Here is an 11533-nt window from a genome sequence, read left to right as displayed (position 1 = left end):
ATCCTTTCTATATAAGGTTGGGAATTTTTACTGAAACCAAACCTTCTTAACCGAAACCAAATCGGAATCACAGGCTTGAATTCAATTAAATAAAATAAATTAGGAACTGAAATCGCAAGCCTAAATAATAATTACCCTAATAAAACAGATTTATTCATTCAAATAATTGAATAATATAATTTTCATCTATAGTCACTCCTAATCGTACTTTACGCACTATCCATCCACAAATCCTTCTTGAGGCACTGTAAGCAGAGTCAAAGTCGAAAATGGATGCTATGTGCTATATATATTAGATGCTATTTGGTGATATATTTGTAGGAGATTAAGAAAGTGTTAAAATATGTATTTGACGACATTTTATTTCTTTTATTTCTACCAAATATTGAGAAAATAATTTGTGTTGTCAACTCATGATTTTTTAACGAAACTCAAACCAACACTTCAATTTCGAGTTTGATTTTAGTAATTACTTCAAAACAAATGATTCTATTTACGAAATACTCGAACCCAATTTGGGTGCTAAAATACCTGAAACAATCCACTTGACGGGCCTACTGGTACATTTAAAAATAAAAAATAGTGTTTTACACGGCACATTTGACAACCACGAACGGGAAGTAAAGTATATAGTTATTCGAATCATCATAATCATCTCTGTACAAATTAATTAGCTGGAAAAAGGAGTGTTGGATTCTTATCTTCACTATGATACCTAAGAAGCAGTAATTATTTGGGATTAACCATAAAACTTTGTTTTCATAAATCCACTTCAAAGTTTAACGAGCATAATTGATTTGAAATTGTTCTAGAAAAAATAAAAAGTGTTATTTGCTACATCAAGCCTCGTGTGAATCACTTTGCTTAACATCGGAGGCACTGACCTCGGGCGGTGACTTGTCGGCGGCGTCATCATCATCTGGATCGTGAGTTGGATCAGAGTTGTTGATGGCGGCTCGGGCCTTGTCGAGCCACGGCTTCAAAGCCATCTCTATGGCTAGCCATCCGAAAGCCAAGCCTCCGAGCACGATCGCGGCAGATTTCAAGGAATTCGACTTGGCCATAATTTCTAATGTTCTTATTCTCTTGGATTAGAGAATTTTATATTGAAATGTGATTGCGGAATGTTGAGGATTTATACCTTTATAATGGGAGGGTTTTAGGTTATTTGCTTGCGCAAGAAGTGGGGCCTTTGTCTGTGCAATAAATACAGAAATAACTCAGCCCAGCCCTATAAATTTTGTGAAATCGAGCCTTAGAGGTTAAGAAAACGTACAGATTAAGCTAAAAATTCATTTGTTTGCTTTATGTCTGAACAGGATTTTTAAATTTACATCTTTGAACAATAAATTGTTTCAGAAAAAAAAGTGGTTAAAATTTAACAAGTAATATTGCAATATTAGTTGCTTTAAATCCGTCTAGAAATAAATCAAACGGCATCAGAAAACAGGACCTTTGCGTGGCTGCGTTGATTTTAGTACTTTTTCCAAGGATACAATCCCTATTAAAAACCATGCAGGGATGGGAAAAAATCCACGAAAATATTAGCTACTCCTGCTGTACATAATGTTAATTAGATACAAGTACCCAAGGTCTCGTTTTTAGCACACTATGGCGTATATTGGGTAGGGTAGAAATAGAAAAATATTGAATATTAAGGAAAAAGTTAAGAAGGTTCAATGAGATCAAGGGGGATATCATCGAGAATCAGATCTAATCAAATAGAATGCTGCTAAAATCAGTAGAAAATACTCAACCAAACCTCAAAATGGGTTCTAGATCTTACTCTAATTCAGTTTCAGCTTGCTAAGAGCATAACGATGCCTCTCCCTTCAATACAGGTGTTTACATAACAAGATATCTTGAAAATTGAGGTGATTGGAGAATATCTAGCGGCCCCGACCACGTCCACGCCCACGACCGCGGCCCCGACCACGCCCCAAAGCACGTCCTTTGAGTAGGAGGAGAAAAATAAGTTAGATTAGATAGCAAGTAAAAGATCATCTAGAATGGTTAAAAAAAAAACAGCTATATATTTTGAACGAATGATAAATCAAAAAATACGAATTAAAAGGCCTGTAATAAATTTATCAATTTTATTTCAGCTAAAAAAGGTCAAAGAAGTGACCCAACCAAAATCAGAGAAGAGAGTGTAAGCGCATATAATTGAAGTAATGTGAATTAATTATCAACATTATGGGGAAAAAAATAAAGTTTCATTAACTCGGCGTTAGCTACATGAAATTTTTGATTTCATCGTTTAGCCCTCTGCTACATCCAATATAAGGTCAAATGAAATCAAAACCCATAAAAAAATGAAGACAATACAGCTACCTAGGAAGTAATAGCCTGCATCACTACATTTTGATTTGGATTTTTAATATGCCAAAATTATTTAATATGTCATTTAAATTATATATGAAGATGTGTATGGTAAATAATCTATCTATCAATAAAAGCACTTCCAAAACAGTGCAAATATCTCCAGAACAATAATAGAGTCATTTCAGCAGGTTCTAAAAGACTCATTTAGGGATACTGACTTGAAAACAGATGCACTCATTCAGATATAAATAATAACATTCACTCAAAAACTGGTTAAGACTTTATCTGTTTCTCCTTGTTATAATTGTTTTAATACAGGACATTATCATTCTGATTTAGGCATCGATTAAGAAATATCAACAAAAATATATTAAATGCCAGAATATAATATATGAGATTACTGATCAATTTCAAAACTATCATATAAACTGAAGAATGCTTTACCCTCCTATAATGAGTACTGCGTTTGGCAGTCCAATCAGGAACAATGGAAACAACTAAAAAGAACTCTCATATAATCTGAATTTGCATAACATCAGTCATATCTGACTCATATTTATGATATGATAAAATATGGCGAAAACTATACCAAGAATTTGTTCACGTACAAACGGACGTATTGGTTTGCGTAAGAGTGCACATAGAATACTGAAGGGGGTTATTCATGTTCAAGCAAGTTTCAAAAATACCATTGTCAAGTGGAAGCACTCACTGAAATATCAGAAAATTTTACCTATTAATTCCTCCATGTGCCCCTTGCCCTAATAAAGCAAGAGAAAGAAAAATGCTATATTAGTTGGTTCATTTTTTATTTTTTGATGACCATGGGTGTCTGGGTCAGTTTACGCACTCCTCGACTAATCCCACGAAGCCCTAAAATTTATAGCCGGGTACTTACCTCAGTGACTCTAAGGGGACTTGAACTGGTGATTATTGGGGAGCAAACTTAAGGCCTAACCACTAAGTTACCCCTCAAGATTTTGGTTGATTCATTTTAAGCTTAGCTATTTTCTTTTCTTTTTATTTTAATCAAAACCGCTAAGGTGGCAATTTTTATTTATTAAAACGTTAGAAAACTTCTAATGAGAGCACAAGAAGCAACAAAAACAACAAAGAGATGACAAAAGAAGACTAAGGCCCAAAAGTAACTTATGCCTCAAACAATAAATCTTAGGCCCAAAAGTGCCCAACACGAAAACACTTGAAGCAACAGACCTTTTTCTAAATATGCAAATTACCATCTAACCCCAACTTCAACTACAAATTGAGGACCAGGAGTACAATATTCTATTTTCTTTACAATATTAAAATAAACTAACAAGATAAAAAATATTTAAATTGTGTCCCTAACTTGTTGTGTCAGTGTTTTCTCACAAAATGTGCAATGCACATGTATCTGTTATTCTTAGAATTTAACTAGTGAATTCCTTAACAAGTGAGTTCAGGGATGAAGGATCAATTTAGCATATCGCTCTTCATGGTTAACTTACAATTAAGGGGCAGAGAAGAAAAAAATTTCTTGTTCAGAGTGGAAATGAAAAGGTATGTATTGGATACTTGGACTAATTCAGAATCTCAGGGATGCTAGCGAAACTGATGGTGGCAATAAATAAGCAAAGACAACCTGACTTTAAAGCCAAAGTTTGAATACAGTGAATATGTTTTGTACATAGTGGGACCATATAAAATCGGAAACTGAGAAAAATAACCATGACAATGAACAACTCAAAGGTACTTTAATGTTTTCAGCAGAAAAGAGGACAGATCTACTAAATATTGAACTCAAATCTTGGACGACATATGACCACTTGTATCCTTTGTATTAAAAATATGCCCAAAATGTTGATGTGGAAAACATGGTAAATGTCATTCTTTCAAGTAGTTTTAAAATCGATGGCACCAATAATTGTGCGTGAGCACTTGCAATTGCAGAGTCAAATTTTAAGGTAATAAATTCATTCCACCTCTTAGAAGTTTGTAGGAGAACAAATAAGATTATCTATGAAGAAAAAGAAAATAAATTTCAAATAGTTCATTACTTCTGGAGAAGGTAAATGAGTAAATGAGTTTTGATCGCCCCACTACAAGCCATGTAATTCACCAACTACTAATAATGCTTGACACTCTTGTCTCTTTGTGTACTTTCGATTATCTGGATCATTTCAGATCAAAGATCATAGTATTGCATGTTAAATTACAGAATACATGATGTTATTGCTTTAGTATAACCACATTATGTGCAAGCGCTGAAAACCATTCAGATTTGAAGCCAAACTTCTATTACAAATTTGCTTGCGGAAATATCATAATGCAAGTATATTTTATAACCACTGTATCAAATGATGTACAATAAATTATGTCACATCAGTTAAATTATAAAGAAAATATTGTAAAGCAAGTGGAAAATCAGAGGAAAAAAAAGGTGAAGGCACATAATCTTGGGATATAACATTCAACCACATTAATGACAAGACCCATGCTTGGAAAGAAGAAAAATGGTATTTTCTCACCAATCCTTTTATTAATTTTTTATCCAGAAAAGTTCAGTATTAAAATAAGATATCGACCATTTGCTCATGGACGCCCAGGATCAGACTTGCTTTCACATAGTTGTTCTATGACCCATGTAATCGTTCTAGAATTTTACTTTAGGAGACAATGCAAAAGCTCAAAAGCTAGACTGCAAACCAAAGTTCTAGATCTAACGTCAAAGCAGATTATTTTGACTGTTTTGTCCATAATCAAAAACTCCATCCCACTATATCTATAAGAAATGACAACCAAACCAAACAGCCACTTCTCTCATTTTCGGATAAATGCAGTTGACAATTAAGTTACAATAATCTAAGACAGCAAAATAGCTACAAGAAAAGCCAACACACATAAACAGCGATAAAAATAGAGAGGGACCTGTAATAGTGCCATGAACAACGGTACCGTTCTTGAGCTCAATCGAAACTGTCTCATTGTTCAATTTCATCAAAAACCTGCTTAGAGAGAGAGAGAGAATAAGCTTACTACAAACGAATTAAAATGGCCAGTCAATCAACCAAATGTAGTGAATTCAACTAACCTAACGAGTTTCATATTTGCAATGTGAAGATTGCAAACCAGAAGCTAGGGTTCTTTCGTCTTCGTCCAAAGTAACAAAGCCGCTGGGTCTCTTGGAAGACGAGGGTTTTAGGGCATGGTACAAGGTTAGACTTTACAACTTTGACAGTGTTGACGACGTCGTATTATAGCGTGGGCTTTCATTTTGTCTACTATCCCGAAATTGACCCTATAAGTGGTCGTATAACATTTTTCATTTTTTTAAATTTTTTTGGTGACTTAGTATTCGAGCTTCATCCGACTATAGTTCACCACTCGGGTAAATACGGATGCAATCACAACTTATATACACTTAGACCGAACATTCGAGATGAGATTCTCCTCTTTGTGAATCTCTCTTTACAACATACGGACAAGATTCCTGAAAAGATGACAAATCGTACCATAACTTTGCCTCCACAGAACATCTATCTTCCAACATAAATATAGCTTTCTAACTGTTGTGGGAATTCGAACCCCAGATGCTCCTTAGAAACCCCTACTATTATGTAAAATAAAGCAATAAGCGATTAAGTTTTCAACCTTTAATTTGTTGTGATTAGATTCTCAAACTTTGTACTCAACTTGAATTTTTGAAGATTTCTCTCAAATTCTGAAAAAACCGAAAACTCAATGCTACATTTTTATTCCCCTAGCCTAAGAATGATAATTGAAAATGAGATATTTTAATATTTTATCGTTAGTATTAAGAATGTTTGTAGTCTTGAAATCTAGGAGAATCGATTAATATCCTTCCAATTCACTGAAGATAGTAAATAGAATAATGATATTCAAGATCATTGATGTCGAATATCACTTTAGGTGGCAACAGCATGACTAAATGATAAGTTTACTTGAATGCTATGTAACATAATTCATTTAATTGAATATATCAATTGTCATGTTCTAGCAACATTGGTACTAGATAGTTTTATTTCAATATAGATCTTGATCATAGTTAATTGGCAACGCCTTCAAAACACACACACACAAAAAGAAAGAATAATGCTATTTAACCCCCACTAAAGTTGTAATCTCAATTTATATGACGTTAATATGGCATTAAATGAAGCATTAAAAAACATACCAAATTCCTTTTTGGAGTACTTCATTTAATTTTCTCTACAATTTTAGGCGATGCCTTTTCAGTGTCAGAAGGTCAAGAAAGTTGGTGACCTGATGAGAACTATACGAGTTACCAATAACATTGACTAAATGAAGTAAAGGCTTCACTATACCCAAAGCAAGAGGAACCCCATCCCTCCCTCTCTCTCTCTCTCTTTTTTTGTCTTTTTTTGCCCGCATGTCTCCCAAGAAAAGTGTTGATACTTGTTCTAAACAAACATGAGTTTGTTGAATAGATTTTTATGGTCCAGTTGAGTGAAAAATGGTTTTTCAGAGAAACGAGACTATACTGAATATACACAAAAATAAAAAGACTTACAGCCAAATGTTACAGTCCAAAGAATTTCCATACTTCTCCTTAAAAAGGGGCTTACTATGCTGCTGGTGGCTCATTTAACATTTAAATCCATTTGGCAAAATTTATAATTATTTATGAACAGTCAAATTTTATTTTCAAATATATATTTCAATAAACCCACAAGTACTATCCACCTATCTATCACTCATTGTTATTTATTTATAAGTTAAATCATTCATAAATTCTTCATAACAGAGTCCCCTAGTCATAGAAGATTCATCATAGACATATGTACTCAATTTACCAAAGTGAAACACCTTTTATTAAAACATAGTATCATAAGTTACTCTTTAACAGTAACAGATAACATTTAGACCTTCAACCAACTCGATCCGCACTGGAAAATCACATTACATGAATCTTCAACCACGATTGTGTAATTGTGTAGAGGTCTTGAAAGAAAAGGTGGCAAGCGCATCAGCAATCCACAAACACAGAACGGGTCAACACCTTTTAACGATCGGCAACATTTACGTTTAATATGCATTTCTCCATTCCTGTGACCGTGCCCGTGCCCGTGCCCGTGCCCGTGACCGTGATCGTGATCGTGATCATGCCCGTGACCGTGATCGTGCCCGTGACCGTGATCGTGCCCATGACCGTGATCGTGATCGTGCCCGTGATTATGACCGTGATCGTGATCGTCATCGTGCCCGTGCCCGTGATCGTGATCATGATCGTGATCGTGATTGTGATCGTCATCGTGCCCGTGGTTGTGATTGTGATCGTCATCGTGCCCGTGGTTGTGACCACCGCCACCTGATTTGTCCGAGGAAGGATGTATAGGAGGAGAGAGAGTCAGAGACAGAGGCAATAGAGGAGAAAGTGTCGGGGATGGATGAGAGGTTGGATGGATGGATATGAATGGCAGCATATAGCACGCATGATTTGCAATTCCAATCTGAGCTGCACAAAATGGAGGGAAAGTTGGGATCGTTGGCACCCGTTGGCTCTGTGTTCCGGGGTACAGTCCTAGAAATATCATAAAGAGTACAAACATAAAGGGGAAGACCTGATTCATGGCTGTTACACCTACGATAGTAAGCACGGAAATAAGAGCTAAATGGAGCAAACAATAAAATAATCCTTGCCCCTATTTATGTACCTAGTATTTGCTATATATTCATCACCAGTTTTACATGTTCCTTAATTTGGTATGAATTCGATCAGCTCATACAAAAAAAATGCATTATTCAATTTGCATGATATATGCATGTTCAGTAACGTATTAGCCTCGATTAGGTATTGTAATGCCAAACTTGAAGAAAAAAAATTCTAGCGCATGTTTGTTACACAAAATTAGACATGACTGAGTGGAACAATTGACAAAATTTTAAATTCCTCTTTTTCTAAATACTTTCTACTAGTACTACCGTCCAATCTTCCCTACCAAACAATCCACTAAGATTTCAATAAGAAAATGACTCCCAAGACATTATCATTCTTGTCAAGATTCACAATATTTAATAGAAAGATGGGAAAGAACACAATGAATATGGTGTATTAGTTCCGATCATCAAAACTTGAATAATCAAAGAATGGTACTAAGTATTAAGCATTTACAGATATAAGAATTCAAAATACACTTCAAAATGCTAAAAATAGATTAACCATTCTCTAATATCATCGATCAGAATGAAGAGCTTTAAGCACTTACAGATCTCAAAATTCAAAATATACTCAAAATGCCGAAAATTAAACGTAGCATTCTCTAATATCATCAGACAATTTAATAATAACATCGATCAGAATGTTATCAGGATCAAATAGAAGAGCCCCGTCATTTACAATACAAGCATATCCATACAGCAAACTCGTATGCACCGCAGGAACGATCAAAACCAGTTACTTATCTCAACGGATGACCTGAGGGAGGCGGAAAACATACATTGCACTTCTTATATAAGATGTATAGATCAATCCTATTTTGTTAAAAGAGAAAAACAGGACATATCCCAAAATTTATACCTGCTTGGAAAGATTATCATGTACCAAAAGACCGGGTTCCAAAAAGCAGCTTTTCTATAAAGGATACTAGTCCACGAGCCCTCTCAGTTGCAGTTGCATTTGCAGTTGCCGGTTGCTGTGAAGTGGAAGCAAGCTAGTCACAAAAACCATTTAACATCTTCATCTTGTCACAAGGCTAATCCGAAGTAGATCCAGTAGAAATATTACTCGCCTCAACAAGATGTGCTTCCAACATTACTGAGCAAACATTTGGGATACCTCATAACTTCCAACACTACTGTGTTTGAATTCCTTAACGTCATTTTCCACAGTTTCTCATAACTCTGCATTTTGCTTATCATAGTTGTATTCTTTATTACTAGCTGACATGAATTCCATTTCTTTCCAAACCATTTCCCTTTTAACCCTGATTTTCTCGACCCTCTGCTGATGTCCCTCATCGAGCAACTCAACAAACTTATCCTTGATCACAACAAGTGGATCGATATCAACCAACTCCTCACCCTTGTATGCTTCCCTCAGCATTGCGGTCTGAATGCCACCCTTCAACGACATATAAAAAATCCCAGAATGCCTTGTAAATACGCTTGAGAATGCATTTGAAAACCTATATTCTTCACAAAATTTCCCCAAAACAGGCACTGGAATCCTCTTATAAAGGGATAGAGAAAGCAACTCGTGGAAAACCCCAACCGTCCACTTCTCCATTTCAGGAGATGCCTGCTCCAAATGTGATACATCATCATAAGGCGAGATATATGGAAGCTCCATCCAATCCCTAATCCACTCCCTCATTTCCTTCTTGATATAAAATCCAGGTGGGAGCTTCCAATTAAACGCAGGTCTCACCCTAATCCCCATCAACCTCGACTCCTCCTCTGCCCTCTTCTCAATAACTGACTTTCCAAAATTGTCATTCCACGAAACCAATTCTAGATACGATTTCCCCTCTCCCGGAGTCCCATATAACCTAAAATATTCGGGGTACTTCGGCACCAAATTCACTAAAAGATCATTTGGAAACCCGAATTCCCTCTTAACCTCAACTAATTTATCTGCGCTGACAACTCTATTTTTTGCCATCATCAACAGTTTACAAAGTTTCGAAACAATTAACGGCTCATTTTCACTATAAATCCTTTTCTCTTCCTCTAAAAACTGGTTAAGCCTATCACCAGCACGGACGAAACGAACCGGATGGGATTTCGGCTTGATCCGATCCATGTAGATTTCAAATAAACCCGGATTTCGGGCCAGGAAAGTTTGGATTTTGATGGGTAATCGGAGCCTCTCACGGCGTTTCTCGAGGTACCGAAGCGGGATGACTTGACCCGGTTCGTTTAGGACCTCTCTGACAACCCGAGCGCAAAGTCGCCATTGCTTGTCGTTTTGAATAGCTTGGTCGAGCCTTCGGTCTTTACGCCAAACCACTTTGAGACTTGAAATTGAGACTGTGAATTGAAGGTGGGACCAGAGGATTAGGGTTTTAGGGTTTGATTTTCTTGAGAGAGAGAACATTTTATGCAAATTGAAGAGCATATCAAAGAAGAAAATCAAGATGTGTATCTGGGTATTCGTGGTTCTGCAGTTATGCTTTTGAATTAGCATTAGGGTTTAGGGTTTATGCTCTGCCAATTTTGCAGAGTTGAAATTGAACATATTTGAAAAAAACATATTTTTAAAAAAAAAAACCGATTTGTTCAAAGAAAAAAAAATTTTGGACTAAACGACGCCGTATGCTTTAGAACGGAATTAATTGGAAATAATAAGTAATTTAATATTAATATACCACTAATTTGACATGAAATGGAATGCTGCTGGACACTTGAACTTTTAGGGCATGTTTAGCAGTGATTATGAAAATTGATTTTTTGTCCATTAGAGAAAAAATTGGATTCTATTTGTGAGTGAAGAAGTCAAATATTACAGTTGAAATAATGAAATAACAGTCAAAAAATTATTTTTTTTGGGTGAAAATTTGTTACCAAATGGGGGCTTAGCCCTTAGGTTGGGTTCTTGTCGATCCTTCGTAAGATGGGTTTTCCATCACAGGTTTTTGTAAATTGTTTTGATCCACCCATGATTTGGACTTTGAGAAATGATGCGGTGGTTTGGAAATTCAATTGTGCTAGAGAGAACATGAAAGGATGGAGAATGAAATAAGATAGACACAGAATCAAGCTGGTTATTGAGATATTTTAGGGATTCATAAGGTAATAAGGAGTGTTTGGATTTTGTTTTATGATTTTCATAGTATTTTAATAGAAAAAAATTCAGCGTTGGATTTGATTAAATTAAGGTCATATTTATTTGTTAAAATACACTCGTCAAATTAGTGGGTAGGAGAAACAGTCCCGATAATTAAAATGGGAAGTATTTGAAGGGAAATTTTGCACAGAGACAATTTTTTTTTTTTTCAAGATTTTTTTCCGTAAAATTTGAAAAAAAAATTGAGTAGACAAACCTTTTAAGCTCGGCCACATGTTCATTGGACATATTTAGGTAAGTTTAAGAATAAAGTCAATTTAAAAATGAGAAATTTTTGTTTATAAATTATTTTAAATGTACTTAAAGTAATTTTTACCTTAATCTTATAAGTATAAATGTACTTAAAGTAATTTTTACCACCCATTAATACTCACGCTATTTTACCATGTATATATAATC

General features: G+C 35.2%; 3 protein-coding genes across 4 annotated transcripts; all 3 read right to left on the bottom strand.

The window, feature by feature from the left end:
• Positions 1 to 610: 610 nt before the first annotated feature.
• Positions 611 to 1192, bottom strand: LOC111406985 (outer envelope membrane protein 7-like). Its single transcript, XM_023036332.1, has one exon. The coding sequence runs from the start codon at positions 1062 to 1064 to the stop codon at positions 840 to 842; it is 225 nt and encodes a 74-aa protein (XP_022892100.1). The 5' UTR covers positions 1065 to 1192; the 3' UTR covers positions 611 to 839.
• A 5938-nt stretch (positions 1193 to 7130) lies between these two features.
• On the bottom strand, positions 7131 to 7982 carry LOC111405773 (annexin B11). Its single transcript, XM_023034803.1, has 2 exons — positions 7614 to 7982; positions 7131 to 7565 (listed from the first exon to the last, which is right to left on the bottom strand). Exons 1-2 carry the CDS (start codon positions 7917 to 7919, stop codon positions 7209 to 7211), a joined length of 663 nt encoding a protein of 220 aa, XP_022890571.1. The 5' UTR covers positions 7920 to 7982; the 3' UTR covers positions 7131 to 7208.
• A 444-nt stretch (positions 7983 to 8426) lies between these two features.
• Positions 8427 to 10514, bottom strand: LOC111405772 (protein WHAT'S THIS FACTOR 1 homolog). 2 transcript variants are annotated; one of them, XM_023034802.1, is made up of 2 exons: positions 8867 to 10514; positions 8427 to 8792 (listed from the first exon to the last, which is right to left on the bottom strand). In XM_023034802.1, the coding sequence occupies exon 1, from the start codon at positions 10472 to 10474 to the stop codon at positions 9182 to 9184; it is 1293 nt and encodes a 430-aa protein (XP_022890570.1). In that variant the 5' UTR covers positions 10475 to 10514; the 3' UTR covers positions 8427 to 8792; positions 8867 to 9181. The 2 variants fall into 2 exon arrangements, with proteins under 2 accessions (XP_022890570.1, XP_022890569.1); XM_023034801.1 differs by having other exon boundaries at positions 8427 to 8764.
• Positions 10515 to 11533: the final 1019 nt, after the last annotated feature.

The sequence above is a fragment of the Olea europaea genome, chromosome 12 (genome assembly GCF_002742605.1).
Source record: "Olea europaea var. sylvestris chromosome 12, O_europaea_v1, whole genome shotgun sequence".
Classification (NCBI taxonomy): Eukaryota; Viridiplantae; Streptophyta; class Magnoliopsida; order Lamiales; family Oleaceae; genus Olea; species Olea europaea.
This window is presented reverse-complemented; position numbering and strand designations above follow the sequence as displayed.